Here is a 21164-nt window from a genome sequence, read left to right as displayed (position 1 = left end):
GATGACCTTCTGAAGGTTATGAGCTGCACTAAAACCCATTCTCTGTACTCCACTTTCATTGCTTCCTCGTTACACCGCAGTAGCCCTTGTTCTCTGAGACTCCAGTGACAATCCCTGCCTCATCTCGCATTATCTGATGGAAAATAGGAACAAATCTACTTTGAAAGGCAAAGTGTGACAAAAGTGTACAGCATTCTTATTTTTATTTTTAACATATGTACATGGATTATAGCTGCTTTCAAAGCTGGCCTATTTATAAATGAATTCAGTGTCAGCAAATTAATAAGAACCCATTTTACCCTCAGCCCTGAAAATACCTTTGTATTCCAGACTTTGAAACACCATTAAGTTGATTCTTTTTTACAAAGTAGAATCTCATTGTGTTAAAAATAGTGTGCTTAAAAACAATTTGGTTTTTGAAAAGTCTTACTATTTTTGTCCCATTGAAAGTCTCTCTGTAAATTTCATTTATAAAATCATTGCCTAGTAATTCAACGTTCTTTTTCTTTTTCTTTTTAAAAAGGCAGTAATAGCCCTCACCCTCTGTGTTTTTGTTTGTTTGTTTAAGTCTCTGAATTAAGGACCTCATTCATGAGGCGAGGTGGACTGGCCTGGGATCCACCTAATCCCCGGAAAACATAAGCTATTCTGTAGCCTCGCCCCTGCATTGGGCTTGCTTCTTATAGTCACCATTTCCACTGAATCTACTGTTGTTGTCCCCAGTTAACAGAGGAAGGAATGAGGTATTGACTGGTGAAATGACTCACCCAGGTGGCTCAGCAGTTGTGGAAGAACCAGGATTTGAACCTGGCCATCTAGCTCCCAATGTCTTCACCTCCTTTCTGCCATCACGAACTCTTGGGCAATCCGTTTTGCCTTTCTCACTGCTCTTAACTACAAAGAGAGGAGAGCAGATGAGACAGTCTGGATGGGTTCTTCCTGCTTGATAATTCTCAATCTTGAATACCTACAATCTGAACATTGTAGAGAAAAAAATATATTCATATTTAATGCTTTTTCCTTGCCTTTAATACTGGAACATCCTTAAAACAAGGAGTCGTGAATCCCAAAGTACATCAGAATCTTTTCATTGTTTCCCGTGTAACATGTCAAGGAACAAACTGTTTTTGATTTATTCTTACTGAAGTGCAGTTGACATATAATATTGTATTAATTTCAGATGTACAACATAGTGAGTCAACATTTATATACATTACAAAGTGATCACCATGATAAATCTAGCTACCATCTGTCACCATACAAAGTTGTGACATATTATTAACTTTATTCCCTGTGCTGTACATTGCATCCCTGTGTCTTATTTATTTTACAACTGGGAGACGTTTGCCTGTTCCTCACTGCAAAGGATGAGTCTTTTGAAGAAGTTTAGGATAGGGCTCCTGGGTAGCTCAGTCATTGATGCATCTGCCTGAGGCTCAAGTCATGATCCCGGGGTCCTGGGATCGAGCCCTGCATCAGGCTCCCTGCTCGACGGAGAGCCTGCTTCTCCCTCTCCTTCTGCCTGCTGCTCCCTGCCTTTTGCTCTCTCTCTCACTCTCTCTCAAATAAATCAATAAAGTCTTAAAAAAAAATAAAGAATGTGAGGATAATGTCATGGAAGTCCCTTCATGTGGAGGGTGTAGACTTGTCTCTGGTGAGGGAATGCTGGGGTTGCTTACATGCCCTCTCACAGCAAGTGACTTAATTTCACTATTCTTGGTGTCCTCCTCTGTGAAATGCGGATGGTAACAGGAACTTTGCTATTACTGAGGATTCAGAGTTGCGACAGGCGAAGTTCTTACCACAGTGGCCAGCATCCAGCTTCTGGTAATTGCTGGCTAAGTACTGTTCTGATAGCTCAGCTCCTCTGGTCACCTTTATTCCTCATGAAACCTCCAGTCAAGCTGTATTTCCCAGTGCTGCCATTCCTCACTAGGAACACAGACAGGACTGCTCGTCAGTCTCAGGGGTCGCTCCTGCCATGCACGCGTCCCGATGAGGAGTCCATCCTGCCGTTAGTCATGGCCCTTCGTCCCGCTGTTCTTCAGTCCCCGAGGCCTCTGATTTCAAAACACAGAAGGCAAAGGGAAGTAGGGTACTTCCTCCTGTTTCTTCCTGTGTGACTCCCGTTCCCCCAGCCTCCACCTGCTTGCCCCTTCCTCCCTCGCCAGAACGGGGAACGAACTGTGTCCTCCCCTCGTACACTGACTTCTGGGGTCTGGCCCTCTGTCGGGGGACTGTCCCACTGTTTACCTTTTAATGAACCATTAGCAGCATTTCTCTCACGACCAGTTGAAAAGAGCCTGTGTGATTTGGATATTATTTGGAAGTTTGAAGGAGAGGATGGAAACTTAGATTTAACTGTGTGTCAAGGCCCAGCATCTGCCAGACACTCCGCCCTCTCCAGCCCCAGGAGGTCACTAGTAGTATATTCTTCCTACTGCTGAGGAAGCTGGGGAGAGAGATGCTTGCATCCCCGACCCAGTGAGAACCTGAATCGAAACTCACCTGACTCTGAAACATATGTTCTTTTCATTATGTGACACAGTGGGAAGGAGCCAGGTGCTATTTTTCTCTGAAGACAGTGTTGATCTGCCAGGGATGATGGTACATGTATACTCAGCATGTGAAATTTCAGCTGTAGGTCTCTACCAGAGACCATTCACCAGATTTTTCCTCTTCCTTTCCTTATCTCCTAGAAATGTTCAAGTCTTTAAGAAGCCACATAGTACACTGATAATGATGATAAAAGTAATATTTAATAGCCACTGTTTACTAAATCCACCTGTGTGCTAGGTATCTTATCATAGACTTTTTTTTTATTTTATTTTATTTTCAATTAATTTATTTATTTTCAGAAAAACAGTATTCATTATTTTTTCACCACACCCAGTGTAAGCTAATTTGATGATAATAAATTTTTGAGTTCATATATTTTACAGATTCGGGGAGTTTCGTTGTCTAAGGTTACGTGGTATGCTAGTAACTATTACACAGTCCTGCTTCCTCATTCCTGCTTACTCCATGGCCTCCCATAATCCCGAGTGTGTGTTCTCTTCTGCTAATGTCTGTGTGCTTGCATGAGTTTAAGTTTCCATATCAGTAATTCTGTATGTCTGAGAGTAATGGAAAACCTGAAAACAGTGACTTTAAATCGTAAGCAAGGAATTCCTTAGGAGGTCCGTTCGCGGTCGGTGTGGTGATTTCACAGTGTCCTCTGGAGCTCCTTCTAAGTCTCCGCTCTAGGGGACAGCCCTCACTTTCATACTGACAGAATGGCTGCAGGAGCTCCAGCCATTGCTGGACAAGAAGTGTTCTGAACTGAAGAAGTTGAGGCATGAATGCAGAAGCAAAAAGAACAAGACAGTCAAGTGTCCTTCCTCTTTTAAAGGTCTTTTCTGGAAACTCTACCCAGCACTCTCTTTGTATGTATCACTGATTAGGGGTGGGCCATAATGATCACTGTAAGTTATAAGAGAGACTGAGAAATGTACTTCTTTTTGGGTGGATGCACTGTTGCAGTGAACAAAATTGGGGCTTATTAACATGGAACCCAACCCACTAATTTCTTGAAATAAGTTTAAATAAATTCATCAAGTCACTCTCCCCAGTGATTCTCTAGGGGAAACTTGGAGTATTCCAAGGCTGAGAATATCTTGAGAAGATGAAAGAGTTAGTTCAATAGAAACTTTAATCAGGTAGACTGTGTCTTAGGTATTCAAGAGAGTTGTCAGGAATACAGCTTGACCCAACCCAAGGAAAGGGGAAGTAAGGTCCAGAAGAGGAGTGTAACCTGGTGATTTGAATTTTATACCACTTGGACTGGGACTAGTAGGGGGAAAGCAGAGGAATCCTAGATTCTAAATAAATCCTAAATATTAATAGTTAAGGTCATGCCACGTGTAAGCGTTTACTTCATAAATATCTTCTGTGGATGTAAAAGCAACTCTTTCATATTTGTGTTGGCTGGGGAAGGTGCAGTAGAAGCAGCGTCAATTGGGAAACAATCAGGAAACAAATATAACCAGAGAGTGACGGGCTTTGATGATGGGAGTTGGAATCCCAGCTGTACCACTTACAGCCTTGTGACCAGGGAGCTAACCTTTCTAAGTCTCCTATTTCTAGTTTAAAAAAAAGAAAAGAAAAGAAAGAGACGAACTCTTCCTCACTTCTTTAACAACTGACAACGACTCAGAGCCCAGTGCCTGACACAAGGTGGTTGCGGTGGTGTTCCTGCTGTTGGTACTGTCCCACTGCACAGTGTGTTGTCCAGCAGCAGAGGCTGGTTGTGTACTTGCTGTGAGCCCCTCGGGACGGCGTAGAGGGGTGGGTCAAGATCCCGGTTTCTCTGGAAGGAGCAGTGCGATAGAATCTGGGAGAATAGGTGGGGAAGTTAATTCCCAAAGCAGCAGTGACAAGGAAATGTCCTGAGCTCTTGTTCACTAAGGCAGGAAACCTACTGGGTCACCTAAACTGCAGGTTTCAAATGCTCATTTGGGTCCTGCTAAAGAAAGCTCATGATGGAAGGTTTAATTTTTCCACTTTTACCTTCCTTATATATAAAATGAAGATCAGCGTAAGGACTACCTCTCAGGTTGTTGTGAGGATAACACCAGTAGAGCCCCTCAGCGCATAATATGTGCCCAATAAATATTCTCTATTGTTCATGATGTTTCTTCCCTCCCTCCTCACCCAAGTGAGAGTAGGGCTCGTCCGTCTCAGTTTTGTCTGGTTATCTTGGCTTTAGTAATCCCGTAAAAACTTTAACTAGATCATGAAGTCCACGTATCATCACACTGGGCCCCAAAAGATATTGTGATAATGTGATTAATAGTGAGTTCTTGGGTGGCAGTAGTGTTTTAGAGTACTGCCGCGGACTTGTAAATTCCACTGGCTTCAGTGCTTAGGAAAGTGAGACTGACAGCTCATTGCCCCGGGCAGCAAACACACAATCCGCCTGTGTTTACGTTCCAAGTTCTTTAAATAGCTTTGTGTCCCAGGTCAGAACTTCACTGTCTCCATTTTACTGCCAGCGACACAGGCTGGGGGTTGGGGTGACATATGTTCTTGCAGCTCATTTCTGAGATGGGAATGGGCTTGACTAGGAACTGGGTGGGGGGCGGGGAATCAAAGAACAGCCCGTGTTTGTAGAAATGACACACCAACCCTACTTTCGTTACCATCGCCTTGCTTTATGTTTCCGACGTCTGTCCTTTTAAAGCACTTGCCTGTTAGTCATGTCATTTGATCCTCTCCAAAACCTATGGAGATGGGCAAGGAGATGTCATTAACATTTTTTAGTTAAAAAAAAAAAATCAAGGCTCAGAAATGTAAAGGGACTTGCTCTTGATTTTCACAGGCTGGACTTGAACCCAAATCCCTTATTCTCAGAACCAAACCTTTCCTGTGTAACTGCACGTTGCTGCTAGCCTGTGTCCTTACCTCGTCTGGAAGAAAACAGCATTTATGTATCTTTGTATCTACCCATCTAGAAGTCTGGAATCCACCAAGATAGAAGAGGCTGATGCATTGTAGCTTACGGCCCAGTCAGAGTAGAATGTGTTCCCTTAGGTTTGCTTAGGGCTCACGTGCAGGGGTCTGCACCAGAGGATTCTTTGCAAGTGGAAACAACCACATGGCAGGCACAGGGCTTTCTGCACATACAGAAGGTCTTTGCTATAAACCCTGCTCCAGCCCTACCCCATCCTCCACCCCTGGCCTTGAAATTCTGCCATTTGGAAACTTGAAGACTAATTGGCCTTTAGAGAGAATCCAATTCAAATAGGAATTCTTTACTATACATTAACAGGTTATATTAAAAACAAAACAAAACAAAACTTGGGTACTCTTTTAGGTAGGGGTTGATCACAAAACCTGGCTCCTTCCAGTGTCCTTGTCCATGAGGCAGGAACCATGAAAGGCATTGTAAAGAGCCCATGAGATGGAGGTACAAGGACTGTGAAAGTTTAAGTGGCCCCCATATCAGAGAAGAGGAATGTGGCTGGTGTCCTGGTCTGGGAAGGAAGAGAGAAGTAGGCACAGCTATAGAGCACGGGGTTCTGGCTCTGACCCCGAGAAGCTCTTCAGTGGGGAGACATGAAGGCAGTCTGGCTGATGTCACTGTTAGGTCCAGGACTGGACCGTGTGCGACCTCCAGAGTCATTTGGGTTGCTTTGACCTCCAGCCATCTGTGTCTGGGAATGTAAAACAAATGGTTAATGGCATCAGATGGTATATGATCTCAAATGTCCCCCCCGCTTACTGCCATAAGAGGGAAAAGAGCCCCCTGGAGAAATCATCAAGGATGCGATTTTCAAAGTTGCAATTAATTGCGTGCTCGGGAAAGCTCATCCTCTGCTAGTCATTCTGTCGAGAAAGGGGGAATTAAGGGTGATGGAACTGTGACTCAGGGGCCAGTTTGAATCGTCCTTTATGAGGTCAAAGACACAGACCCAGAGAACAAAAAACATAAGGGCCCCGTGGTGGGGTCGGTCGGGAGCTAACCTCCTTCAGGCAAAACATGTGCCCAGGGTTAGGTCTGACTGTCTGACCTTGGACTTCACAGTCGCATGGGGCCTGTCCTTAGGTTGCTTTTTGAAAATGCCTTACGTCCACAGTGGCTTTGGCCAAACCTGCCTCCCGTCCTCTCTTTGGGAGCCCTCCATGTGGCTGCGGCCTCTCATTTCACCCTGCAAACTTCCTCACGTCCCTCCTCTTTCTTCCAGCCAGTGAGACCTGCAACGATTTCCACCCAATGTTCTTCACCCACGACAGATCCTTCGAGGAGTTTTTCTGCATCTGCATCCAGCTCCTGAACAAGACGTGGAAGGAAATGAGGGCAACTTCTGAAGACTTCAACAAGGTAAGGTGAATCAACAAGGCAGAGGCAGCAGTTTCCTGCGTCCCCAAGGGAGCCCCACCTCTGCGTCATTCTTTAGCTCCCATACCTGGACACGAGCTGTGTGTTGGTGGTGCTCTCATCTCTGCAAGGATGAGCCTAGAGCAGCCTTGTTCCGTTTTGGCTAACTACACTGGAGCCACCAGCGGAGACCTTTCCTTGAAAAAATACTGTCTAGATTAAGTTTTTCATTTAAGGGCATTAGTCCAGGGTTCCGTGTTACGGCAGCATCCACTGGGGAAAAGGCCTCTCCCTTCACCTGTGTGGATGGCTGTTAGAGAAAAAATGAGATCAGGAAGGCTGCTCTGTCTAGGTGATGTGGTTTCGTTGCAGATTATGGATGTGTTGAGATAATCTGCCCTTCGCTGTGTCAAAAAGAGGTTTTATTCAAAAGCAAAATCTCTTTCAAAGAGTTAAGTTTGTATGGCACTTTTTTTTCTTTCTTTCTTTTTTTTGTTTAGAGAAATCATTTGATTCTTTGAATGGACGTCTTCTTTGGTTTTCTGTGAAAGTATGAATTTTGTGTTTCTCTTTGTGAGTGAATGTTGGGTGACGAGAAGACTGTTGGCCAACTTAGCAGAAGCAGAAGTGTCATGTGAACTTTTCAAGAGAAACAAAATCTTTATCTTTAGATAAAGGCCTTGTTGACCATAACCCATGGCCAGTAGTAACTGATGGTTGGGACAGGCATAGTGGGAGAAGTCTTTAAGTACCATTCCTTTGTTACTGTTTCTGGATCTGGGTTTGATTGGCTCCATCACCCATGGCTGCTGACCTGGTCCTGGGGACATACCTGTTGCTAAGAGTCCAGGGGTCTGATCACATGGTCGTCCTGTTGGGCCTTCACAGCTGGTGAACAGAACATAGAATTCCAACTGCACTTGATATTCTCATTGGTCTTTGCTTCCCTGTCACCTTTCCTGTGAACTTACATTCCATCCTTCTTTTCCACCATATTTCTGGTTCATGGCCTCTTGAACTGATACTGGAAAGGAAAGGAAATGAGGGAAAGGCAATAATATTCTTCGCCAAGCCTCAGTTGGGTTCTAACCTGATCGTCTCCATCAGCATGATGATCATCCCTGTGTGAAGCAAACCCATTCTTAGTCACCTTGAGCTATCTATTTAGTTCATTGAAACAGGTCCCAGCGGCGCCCCTCTGTGGAGAGTCCTGATCTGCCAGCTACAGTCTGAAGCTGCCAAGGGTCTTAGCAGCTATGTCCAGGAATAGGCATGGCTGAAGAAGGGAAGTGAGGGAAAGAAATCCAGTAATGCCTCAGCCTCCTAAGTTTACTTCACTTGATTATGAGGGACTTTCCCAAATCATCCCTGGGAAAGAGGCATAAAGGAGCAGGGAGACCTTTGTACAATCAAGCAAAAAAAAAAAAAAAAGTGGAGCATTAAGTAGTCTCTGAAATGACCAAGGCCGCGTTGCCCCGGAACAGATTAACACTTCACGTACATACTTCAGTGTTACTAAAAGCCGTCCAGTCCTCAGCTCTTATGTGTGTGGGACACCTGTTCTTTCAGGAGAAGGGGACCTCACTGGCTGTCATGTGCAGTGGCATCAGGTATCTGACTGCTTTCCCAGAGGATTTCATTCACTCTGCGTCTTCTGAATTACAAAAATCAGCATTTTTATAAATGATAATAATGCAAATATTATTGTTGGTGATTTATGCACAGATAAGGTATATGGAGAATATTACCAAATTCCTGCAGAGAGATGGCTCAAGAGGGTTAGCACTTAGATGCTTAAATCCGGCAGAACATACAGTTTATGAAATGAAGCCCCAAGAATACATTGTTAACAAAGGGAGCCGGAGGCCTCAGTCCAGAGGAAGTGAGCATGGCTGTTGGTTCTGTGTGGGTTTATCATAGCCAGGTCTTTGGGTCAGTGGTAATGATATCCTTTTGTCCAGGTGAGGTCCCCAAAGTGTCACTCTGAAACTTTTTTCTTTCTTTTTTTTTTTTTTTTAAGATTTTATTTATTTATTTGACAGACAGAAATCACAAATAGGCAGAGGCAGGCAGAGAGAGAGAGGAGGAAGCAGGCTCCCCGCCGAGCAGAGATCCCCAATGTGGGGCTTGATCCCAGAACCCTGGGATCATGACCTGAGCTGAAGGCAGAGACTTTAACCCGCTGAGCCACCCAGGCACCCCTGAAACTTTTTTCATAATGAACTTATGTGGCTGTAAAAACTGCCTTTGGTAAGACCTAAGGGCCAGAATTGGGGGATAGTTTCTTATGGTGGCACTTGTGCCATCTTTGTGCATTGTCTACTAATCATAGAGTGAGCGTAGTGTCCCCTACATGCTGCCGTGTAGTGATGGTGATTATGGCTGTGAACAGGCACTTGGAAGCCTGAGAGGCAGAGGGTCCTACCCTATGTACCCATATCCCTTGGTCAAGAGTGGATACCAGAGGAGGGTCAGGGGTGAGAATGACAAGGACTTTCAATTTTCTACATGAGTTATTTTTGTTTTGTTTGCTTTTTTTCTTTTTAGAATCACGCAGGCCTTACTTCTATAACAAAAAAATCTATCTGTTACAAACTATTTTATCATGCATATACTAATTTTCTAGGGTTGCGTTCACACATTACTACAGATTTTGTAGTTGAAATAGTGCAAGTGTACTCTCCCACAGCTCGGGAGCTCAGAAACCAGAAATGGGATTCATGGGTTAAAATCAAGGTGTTAGCAGAGCTCTGGTCCTTTTTGGCCCCTCTAGAGGGGAAGCCATCTCTTTGCCTTTCCGGGTCCTAGAATAGCCTGTATTCCTTGGCTTGTGACCCTTTTTATCTTAAAAACCAGCCAACAGCAAGTCCTATCCTTCCCATGTCCCACCTCATCACTCTGATCCTGCTTTGGCTTGGATCTTTCCCTCTTTTGGACCCTGTGATTACCTTGGACCACCCGGATAATCCAGGGCAATCTTCCCTATTTTATGGTCAACCAATTAGGAACCTCAGTTCCGTCTGCAACCTGAATTCCCCTTTGCCATATAATGTAACATATTCATAGATTCCGGGGATTGGAATGTGGACATCCATGGGGGGGTGCATTTTTCTACCTACCATAATATATATTTAGTTTGTAGGTGTATTGCATTATATGTCTATCTGTGTGTATCCATTCAAAGTATTGAAATGTGGACAGATGAGCTTTTTGTTGTTGTTTTATTTGCTGGTAGAGCAATATACCAGTCAGAGTTCTGCTAGTGGTTGCTCAAATACAGATTTAACTATGTTCTTTTTCTTTTATGGCCCTGTTCTGCCTCTAGCAGGCTTTTGAAAAAAGTTGGACCCTGTGTGAAGGCCTCTAGGTCAGTTCTTCCTGATTTTTTTCCTGCTGCTTGTCTATCAGCCACTGCTCTGCTTTGCTAGATAATAAATTGGAAAGGAGAGAAGAAGAACTGAAATTTTCATCAGTTCATTTTTCTTCTTGTTATTAACTTGGTAGCAGAAGCTATTGAATTTAGGAAGAAACGTGGATTTAGTGTTATTGGTAGATTGAATGTTTTTCTTGTTTCCGAAGATTGTCCAAATTTGAATTCAGAATATCTTAAAAGAGCCCAACATGAGATACACTTTCTTTTGAACTTTCTTGGACACCGTCTCAGACTGTCGCCACTTTGAACAGTAGCGTGGATGGCGGATTTGCTTGTCGACCTACGGCCCAGGTTCTCTAAGAAGGGGCTTAGCTATCTGCCTTCTTCCGCTCATTACTGGAGAAGCTGTATCCCTCAATCCAAAATTCTGATTTTACAAATAATAACTAGATTCCAGCAGTTGCAGGAATTTTTTCTACAGCACCCCTTGCTTGGGACACTAGTTTGTAGATGTCTAGTGCTTGGTAGTTAATGCTGCTTCTGCTGGAAGGGAGGTTTGGAGATGCAGCTGCCTCTTGCTGCTCCAGCCTGGGGAAGCAGAAGATGGGATGTTTTTTTATTTATGTGAAAGAAGTAGAATTAGAGAGTGATTAAAATATTTATGCTTTGGAAAATGCTTTTTTCCAGTTTCCCAATATAGCAGTCTCTGAAGAATAATCCATTGATTCAGGCCATCGAGTTTGTATTCTGTTTTTGCCTTTTATTACCAATATTTTAGAGCATGCATTATTCATTTTTATGGGCATTAGAGAAGAGCTTAAACTGCAGCCGGATACCTCAGCACACAAGTGGCCCCATAATCGTTTCATTGAAGCCCTCATTTTTTAAGCAGGGTAGGGAAGAAGACACAAGAGATTTGGGTATTTCAGGTATGGGAATCTCACTTAAAGCTTTTGTTGCAGACTGTGCCACTTTAGAAATTCTAACAAGGGTATACACATCAAAATCGATATTTGTGTGAAGCAGTATTTCTCAACCTCATCAACCTTGCCCAAACCTTAGAATCACCTGGGGGGCTTTGGAAACCTCTGTCATCCCAGTGCGCCCTTGCACAGCATAGCAATTACTACTTTGGGGTGGGGGCAAAGCTCTCAGGAAGATTTTTCATGAAGGCAGATTGGATCACTAAGGGTGAATCACATCCACAGAATGACCATCAGTTGATACCCATAACACAAACCACCAACTAGCACGAATTGTGTGCATCGGTGAAGTAGTCCATCCATTGGTTCGTATGGCCCAGGTTCTAGCCCTGGTTCTGCTACTCAGGAACTCTATGCCTAAAAACTAATTAAAAGAATAAAAAGTGGATACCAGTGTCCCATTGCCTTCTCTTACAGTGCTGTGATACTAAATTTAAGTAATAAATGTAAAAATGCTTTGAGGAAGTAAAATGTCATATGCAGTTGTATTCTTTTTGTACATTATAAGATAAATCCTATCTATGAAAAATGAGTAAGTTGCCCTTTTCAAAAGAAAAAAAAATTTTTTTGGCCATTACATTAAAAAACAAAGAAAAAAGGAATAGAGGGGTGGAAGGAAGGAAGGAAAGACAAGGGAAGCAGCTTTTGTACCACAGATTACGTTCTGAACTGAATGAACTCATTTAACTTTGGCAGAAATCGGGGTTCAACGGAAAACGTCATGCATTTGGGAAGAAATAACTATATTAGGTACCTTAGTTTTCCATGTGACAAGCCATACGCTAAAAGTCAGGTTTCGTAGAAGCTCAGGTGCTTAATGGCTGGAGAGAGTTAAGACTCTGTAGCTATTACCTCGCTGCACACGGACTCTATGGGGGTGTCTGAACCGTCTAGATACCTTCAGAATACTTGTTCGTGGCATCGGTGTTACTTTCGATGCGATCAAAATCGCCATTGAAAACAAGATCAAATGTCTTTGCCATGCTTTCAAATTGCCGAAATGGAAGAAACTAATGGTTTGAAAAATGTTGTCACTCTAGAGCAGAAGCACTATTTTGAAACTTGACCCAGCAGAGTAATATGCAAAGCACACATGACAGAGGTTAGGATCTCAGGCTTGCAGATGAGAAGCCATCCCCTTAAAAGAGGAGAGCCTGTGCACAGGGAGAACCCAGGCCCATCAGACAAAGCCGCAGCTGCCCCTGGCTAAGCTACGGGCTCCATCTGAGTCAGTGGGAGAAAATCTCAATTAGGAAGAATTGGAGAGCAGAACAGAGGAAACATCCTAGGAAGTCCCCTGGAAGATTATCCATGGAAAATAACCACTAACTAGTCACATCTAATGGATTATGGGGTGGCATAGAAAAGGGATCGTTTGAGAGCTTGAAGGCAGTGATTGCGTGAATGAGAAAGAGAAATATGTTCACTCCCCGAACTGTTTCCAGCTTACTGACTTTCTGTGCATGCTTTTCAGGGGGCAATTATATATTCCAGAGTCCCCTTCCTAGGCCAGCTCAACTTCCCAGTGGAGCAGACGGCGCTCTCGCTGGTTAGCTGAGCTGGCCTAGGGAATGAAAGGTGGTCTGTAACTCTCGCCATGAATAAACATGAATCTCTTCATTTGCATGAGGCAGGTGACTGTAAAATATCTTGGAGCAAGTTGTGAAAGGCGGCTTTGTGCATCCGTGCCCAGGGGAAGCTGGGGAGGACTCAGTGTTGTTTATCTTCATTAGAATTCCATCTAGGGCTGCTGGTATTGATTTGAACCGGGCCTGGGGTAGCTAATAAAGTAGGTGTATGTTTTAATTGAAACATGAATATTTAAGTAGAGGAGTAGTCTTTTAAAGGGCCCCGATGTCGTACAAGGAGGTTATCCATTTTTCAGCTGTCTGGGCCATTTACAAGTATTTATTCAAAAAGCTGCTCATGTTTCACAAAGGTCTTTAAGGTTTGATATGAAGGAAATCGTACTTCCTGTAGAAGCAAATGCATTATACCAATAGATTTATTTTTTTGCCTTTGATGTTTCCTGTTGGATAGGTAGAAAATGGTTTCGTGTGTGCACCGCGCACACACGTGTGTTTAAATGAGTGCTTTTAAGCTGTTCGCTCAAGGTATTGTTTCCCTTTTTTTAATGGAGTTAGCCACTTCCACTGGGATAGGAATCCAGGAATGTCTTCTACCATCCTCATCCCTATCATTTGTGCTATCTAGTACTGTCCTCATCAATATCAATTTTGCTATCTAGAGACAGCAGAAAGACTGAAAGAGACCAGCTTTATGACCTTTTTTTTTTTCCCCCCAAGAGATATCTTTTTAAAAAGACCCCGGTAGGTGTACTTTCTAAAAAGAACTGTATTAATTGCAGGTAACATCGGCCCGACCAAGACAGGTTGCATGAGGTGTTATTTCCCAGACTCTTTTGCATTACCAACCCCCCAAGGATCTCTTTTAGACATTTTTCCCTAATCACCCTCCCCCTGAGATTTTAATTATGCAAATACATTGTTACCTGTTTATATATTGTCTGTTTATCTGTGCTTCATACATTAAGAAAGTAAGATTTTTTTTTTGCTTCTCCAAGAACCAGATTTCTCCCCCTGGGGGCAAATTCCCTGCCCCACTGAGAAAGCCAGGTGGAGGGGAGAGAAGGGAGAGGTTGAGCTTGAGCATAGCAGGAGAGTCTGGGGGCAGTCCTGGCCCAGGGGCTCCTCACCAGCGGTATGTCCTAGGGCATATCCTTCAGCCTCCAGAGCCCTTCTTACCTGTAAACTGGTAGCAGCAAAATAACAAAAACAACAATGATAATAGTAACAGTGGTATTTCCCCAAATCACTGTGAGGATTAGGCCCTTAAAGGTTGGCTTTGTAAATTGCCCCGTACAAATGTAAGGTGCTGGTGTCAACAGACAGAACCTGAATTGACAGTCATTTGCACTTGGTCGTGTAGTATAATTGAGCTGCTTTGATTTTCCAAGATAGTTTGTGCTAATATCTAGAAATACAGATTTTCCCATTCCTCTGTGTGGAAACCCATTGAACTTCGGTTTGGCTGCAAAGGGAGACTGACTACAGTGGGGACAGTTCCCTAAATGAGGAGGAAGTTCTCTGTGTGCGTTCTTGCTGGCGAGGGATGTCCCCCGTGACTGAGGGGCTTAGCGGAATCTCAGAGGCACAGCACACTGGGCCTTCAGGAGCCCAGGTCTTCTGAGCTGCATAACTTCGGCTGCGAAACCTCTTGTGCAAGGAATTCAGCCCTGTGAGCCCTGGATTGCTCATCTGTGAGATAGGGACGGGAATGACTGTCCCTAGGTGGGCTCTGAGCCCTAGACCGTGTCCGGCAGATAAACTACTCAGCTCAGTCCAGCCTAGAGCAAACACTAAGTGACAGCAGCTTCTAACTGCGGCTTCTAAATGCCTCTGAAAAGGAATAAGGCCAGTCATGGCAATGTTGATGGCAAACATTTTCAGAAAAAGACAAGCTTCTCCTGTGGATTTAGTGATTAAATTAATAGAACACACATCCCAGCACACTATCTTCATGGTGCCTCCCGCACCGGGTCTGTGCAACACTCGTGAGAAATGGGGTGAGGGGGAGGGGTCATCATAAAGTGGTCCATTTCCAGGGACTGCTCTGGGTCATGCATTTGATAGCCCAACCATATCTCTTTATGAAGGGATTGTATCCGGAATCATACCGAAAGACTTAGATTTTGTTGGCTCTGTTTATGTAATTTCCCTAAGAAATGGTAAAACTATTTAAAATTTGCTTGAAGATTAACTGTTAGGTTTCAGTTAGCTGAAAACACTGCTAGCGTGTTTTGCTTTCTTGACATTTGCCATAACTGGAGCGTGTATAGAAAGGATAATTACCGTGATTGAGTCTGATGAGTAATTTCGGATAAGCCATGACGATAGGAAATATACGTCTTGGAGGTTTCTCCGCATGCAAGATCCTCATTTCCGAAGTCTTCCTAGAGTCAGTGTATCTTTCTTTGTATGTGTAACATGTGCTAAGCTGACACTTGCCAATTATAAGACAAAAAGAATTGATAGGTTCTTCTGCTGGGCGGCAGTAAGCTACATCAGTCTCTTGGTCCAGCTGCAGACCATCCCTGATCGTGGAAATAATGACGCCTCTAAGTTAGCTGCCGTGCCTCACTCTGTTCAATGACTTCTGAAACTTCTTCCCCTTTTGTTAACTACACTTTGGGGTGCCACATGAGTTGTGAGCTGGTTCTTCTGACCTGAATTCCATATTCCATTGTGGATTGTGCTAGGGATTTCATAATGGCACAGAAATCATTTTATTAGTCTATGTCCAATTAAAAGGAAATTGCCTACGTTTTAAGTAAGGCATAATGAGATCTAGACATTTTAAATTAAAGGGCACATACGAATCAGAGTTGGATTGCTAAGAAGAGCATCATTAGATGGGAATCTCTCGCGAAATACGAGCCCTCCTTGATTTAAAGGAAAATATTTATCTTGAAATTGCAGAGAAAATGACGTGCTATGGGAGTCGAGAACAGAGCTGTTCGAAGGGTATGTTTCCTAAGGTAGGACGGGAGAACATAAAGGGGCTATCAAGTGGGTGCTCTTTATTGCCAGCTCAGGGTGCCAGACAGTAGGAAGAGGCAAGGGATGGAAGGCAAGGGGATGCCCCAGATGAGATGAGACGGGGAATCAGAATGAGAGCGTAGTGTCAGAAGCCATTTGTTAGGACTCCAGTATAAGAGCTGGGAGAACCGAGAAGATCCCAAGTGAAATTTCTAAATACCGCCTGCAAAAATACCAAGACCTAGGGGGTCAGAAGTTTAAAAATACATTTTGTTATTTAAACGTGTATGTAATCTAAGTTCCTTCTGTGGCTATGCGGGTTTTCCAAGAGGGTGCTTTAACAGCTGGGAAGCTGTGCATGAGCAGTCCCCCTGGACTGACGGGATAGGAGCCAAAGCCCCCACCTGGCAGTCCACACCAGAGGCTAGCTGCTCTCTCCCTCTCTAGCACAGAGCTGAGCCACTAGGCCAAAGAGGTCAAAAGCAGGAACAAAGATGGGGAGGCAAGAGGATGGTACTAAAGCAAGGCTGAATTTGTTACAGAGAGAAAAAGACACGGGGAAGCTTGAATTTGAGAGTTGGGAATTCCAAACTTGTAGTTTCTTCTCCTCTCCTCCCCTGTGCCTCTCCTTTTGTTGTTTCTATGTGTTTCCCATGCAGTTCTGTTGAAATGAAAAACAATAGTAGATGCTCAGTGAAACTATGTGGGAGGAAGTCACTTAGGCAGGTGCATAATTCAGGTATCATCCCTTCACAGGCCCTGTATCTTCCCTGGGAAAGTTCTCAAGCCGGCCATTGTCACTTGTGGCAACAACGTCCTCAGATGTCCCTCAAGGGACCCCCTTGCTCTGGCCCTGTGAATAATACCGTGACCCTGGAACTTACCACAATGAACTGCGGTTGTCTGTTTAATCCTCGGGCTCGTTGAGCGCAGAGCCTGGTTTTTTTCTGTATTCTCAGGATCTACTCAGTGCCTGGGAGGGAGACGGTACTCAGTGTTACTATCCCACAGCCACCCTCCACACAGCACGGCCACGTCAGTGTTCCATATCTTGGGTGAATCGTGTCACTGTTTAAACTATACTTCTAATGCTGTCCGTTCTTTCAACAAATACTGTTTTGTGTCCAGGACACAGAAAGCATGGTGCTAGACACTGGGAATACAGGTGGGCTCTGCCTTCATGGAGCTGGCAGTCCAGTGAGTTTCCTGTTTGGAAGTTTACGGGCTGGTTCCTCCTTGTGAAACCAATCAGCAGCCAAAGTCACTATAATCAGTGTAAGGTCCTCTGCTTTCTCATTATTGCCTTTGCTCAGATCTTCCTCTTTCCTCACTCCAGTTCTGGTAGGTGGAATGGCTGGTTGCAGTTCCTTACTGCTCCACAGAAGTCCTTGCCATAACCTGAGGGAGTGAAGCCTGTTTCCCTTGCCCTTTAACTTTTGACATAGGCCAGTCAGATGATCACAAATGTGCAGTGAGCAGAGGCCTGAATATTGCTTGTGTGGTTGGCTTGGGTTCTTGCACTTCTGCCTTCAACATGAGATGAGGGATGTACCCTGGGTGGCCACTGCCCCTCAGTGTAAGTCTCAGAATGAGGTATATGGAGTCAAGTTTCCCCAGTTAGCCCCCAGAATTACAGCTTAAAACTGCCGTTTCAGCTAACCGACAGACCTGAGAGTGTGAGAAGAACTTGTTGGCCATTGGGATTATTTGTTACACAGCATTCATGTAGAAGTCACTGACTGAGACACTAGCTGTTGCAGTAACTTATCTCCCAACTCTGAAAACTTCCCACTTTCCAAACCTCCTCCAACACACATCTGACCATATCACTGTTGCTTTTAATCCATCTGTGCCTTTCCCTTGCCTGCCTCATAAAGTTTCACAGCCTTAGCGAGATGTTTAGATTTCTCTTTAATCAGCCTAATGTAGCTTTCTTGCCTCATCCTCTTTTCTTCACCCTGTACCTGCTCTAAGCTCTGCACATTATGAAGTGCCTACAATTCCTTGTGTAAGCCATGGTACTTTCATATCACAGATATGGGTTTACCCTCCTTCCTTCTTCCACTAATGTCTTCCTCCATCTGCTCACTGAAATTCTGTTTTAAGATTTTACACATGGCCACCTCAGCGGTACCACCTTGGATGATTATCATCTCCACTTTTCATTTAGGATGAAATTCTGTACACCTGCCCCCATGACATGGAAGTCTGAATTTCTTTTGGAAAATATCTTCTAGCATGTTGTAGTAGTCATTCATTTACAAGCTTGTCTTTCTCAATTAAATCACTATAGCATTGGGAGCAAAGAACTATAGCTTTAACTCTTAATATTCTCCAGACATTTTTGAAATAGGATCTTCCCAATTACTTTGGGTTGGATATCAGATGAATAAATGGCCAGAAATGTGTAATTCACACATTATTTTAAACAGTCCACCTAGCCAGTAAGCTGAATTAATTTACACTGTTTTAATATGGGATGGTCATTCTTATAATTCCTGGAGACCATAGGTATTCTTTAGTTCTACAGAATTAAGAATTATCTTGCCCCAAATGCCAATAGCTCTTAATGAGAAATCCTTCTAGATCTTTCAATTAGAATCTCTTCTTCAGATGTCAATACTTTGAGGGTATTACAAAATGATTTTGCCATTCCTTTCTTAACAAAAATGGCAGTAGTAATTATTTTTCCACCTACATAGCTTTATATAAGGTGAATGAAAACCTCAAAGACATAGAACAAGCACAAAATAAATGGAGTTTCTTTTCTGAGGAGAGTGGTTGGATCCCCTCATTAAAAAAGAAATCCCTCTGTTTCTTTTTTCCCCCTTCATCTTGACCCATATATGCTGGCCATTTGGGGAGTAGTCCGTTTTCCATCAGTCTTATTTCCAGGCCAGTGGGGCAGATAATGTCAATAATGGTGCTTATCCTTTCACAGGATGGCTACTGAGAGACGGTCAGTGCAGAGGACAAACGTGCCTGCTGGCAGTCCACCCATTTAGGTTACTGCTGTCTCCCTGAGCACACCCACCTGCCTATATAGCAGCCACATTAAATAGTAAACGTGAGCACGCCATGTCATTCACAAAAATTGTCTTTTATATTTTTACCTTTACCTCCCAAAGTGCTCTTAAATTAGAAAAAAAATTGCATTTTCCAAGAGTGTCATAAGAGTAGGAAGATTTGATTCGTGCCACAGTGATTGTGTGTTTTAGGTGCTGGAGGCGATCAGCCCCAAGAACTTTTCTGGTCCTAATTTCCTTATTTCTCTTTCACATTTCCATTTGCATGGCTTGGCTGGATCTGAGGTGTATGGCATATGGCTTTTTGCTGCTTGAGCTGCCATAGAAGTGAATGTCACTGGCATATAATGCCAGATTTCCATTTTGTGAATCACAGAGCATGAGATTCTGTCCAAAAGCTCCCAGGCCACTAGGAGTCCTTCTAGGAGAAGCAGAAAAGGGTAATACCTGTGCCTCAGAGATGCCGTTCCTATTTAACATGTGTCTGTCATGATAAAAGTGCATATAAAATGGAGATGCTCTTCTGAATGTGTTGGAAGAAGCTGCTTTGGCTTGTTTTATTGTGGTCAGCTCACCAAGCAACCCTGCATTTTTGCTCCCAAGCCTCAACTCAGCAGACACTGGCCCATCAAGGATGTAGAGTTGGTGTTGAATTTTTTCAAGTAGATAAGAATTCGCTTGTGCACATACCAGAAAAATAAGGCTGTGAGTAAAAGGTATCGATGGGTTTTGGATGCATTTTACCAGCATTTTGTATTCATTGAATTTTCAAGTTATAAAATGCTTTAGGACAGAGTTGGGTGATAATGGGGAACCGAAGCTGCCACAGACAAAGCCTCAGCCTCAACTACCCATCTCCACCTGCCACTCTGCACCCCTCCCTGCTCCCCAGCTGCCTCCCTGGCCTAAGGCATCAAGAAGAGAATTTGGCAATTTACCAAAGAGAATAAGTTTCATCAACAAATTCAGTACATTGAGTCAATAGATGTAGTAAGTCGAGAGCATTGACCTTGAACTCAAAGAGTGAGCTTCAAACCCTAGCTCCATTATTTCCTTGCTGTGTGACTTTGAGCACATTAATGTCCTTGCCCTGTTTTTCAGCCTTTTCATCTATGAAATACGGGAATACATACACACACACACATATATGAACATATATACATTGTCAAGGTTAAATGAGCCAATATTAGGCTATTAGGGTGATAATATGGAATGGCCAATACTTGACCCATGTCTGAATAAGAAAACTATTCTTTATGGTTTATCCTAGTATATGTAAAGCACGTGGGCCATTTCCATGAGGGGAAGTTACAAGAATGATGATACAATGCTCCAGACTAGGGGTGGGGAGGCTTGGATTCTAATCCAGCTCTCCCTCGAGCTGAGGACACGACGCTGGGCTGTTCTCCAACACCTGCCCTCACCACCTGTGTCCTTTCTAGATGAAGGTGCCCCTGGTGGCCCCAGAGGTGGGTTCTCCCTTCTGTGTTTTGAATTCTCTCTCTTCTCATCCACTCTGGATACCGCTTGATCAGGTCATCACGTCTGGTCCTTATGTCATCAATCTTGTCCTCTCGGAGGCTATCATCTTACCAGCATATAAATGTACTCAAATGTCTTGTGTTTGAAAAAAACAAATAAATAACTCCTTCTTGATCTTCCATGCAGTCCTCACCCCCAGCCAGATTTCCTTACCTAGTTGCATGTTTGCCACCTTTTCTTTTCATTTCTCAGTAATTTGTTAATCCACTGCAACTTTTCTTTTGCCCTCACTAAAAATACAACTAAACAGAAGAGGCAAAGGATTCTATAAACAGTAAATCATGCTGTAATACTTGAAAACCTCTTTAGCCACAAAAGCCATTGGTTTAATGAAGTCAAGAATGACCTCTGATGGACATTTCAAAATCTCTATGTTGTTTGCCTTCTTTGCAGCCCTTGGTTCTCTCCTTCTTAAACAGGATCTTCCCGTGGCTTTGGAAATGAACACTCCCACAAAATAGATACGTGACATATGATATAAATGAAAGGAAAAAATAATTATCATTGTTCCAGTTGCTAGTGATATTTTTAGAAAAAAGTTAAAAGGTACCTAAACTATATAGCTAAGCTCAAGAGAAGAAAAATACCTCTAAAATGCAGTAATAGGTGTCTTGAATACTCAAAAACCTCTTTAGCCACAAGAGACATGATTTCTAAGAGGCAAGTGGAGAATAAGAGGAACTGTTGAGTCGTTCTAATTTAAGACTGGAAAGAAGTCACATTGTTATGACTCCCTGCTCTGATGAAAAAGATAGACATCAAAAAATTTGTAAAAATAAATCTTTTATCCCTTACATTTTTATGCTTATTGGCATCCTCCCT

General features: G+C 43.3%; 1 protein-coding gene across 7 annotated transcripts in view; it reads left to right on the top strand.

Moving 5' to 3' along the window:
• The window catches only part of ELMO1 (engulfment and cell motility 1), a 526031-nt gene that overhangs the window by 359649 nt on the left and 145218 nt on the right, over nt 1-21164 (top strand). For 6 of the 7 annotated variants that reach the window (XM_044246376.1, XM_044246377.1, XM_044246379.1 and 3 more), the window contains one exon: nt 6726-6862. In XM_044246376.1, coding sequence (XP_044102311.1) covers nt 6726-6862 — 137 coding nt within the window. The remainder of the gene's footprint in view (nt 1-6725; nt 6863-21164) is intronic. The other variant, XM_044246383.1, reaches the window with a different exon arrangement.

The sequence above is a fragment of the Neovison vison genome, chromosome 4 (genome assembly GCF_020171115.1).
Source record: "Neovison vison isolate M4711 chromosome 4, ASM_NN_V1, whole genome shotgun sequence".
NCBI classification, from domain to species: Eukaryota; Metazoa; Chordata; class Mammalia; order Carnivora; family Mustelidae; genus Neogale; species Neogale vison.
Note: the sequence above shows the minus strand (reverse complement) of the source record. Positions and strands in the feature narration are given on the sequence as shown.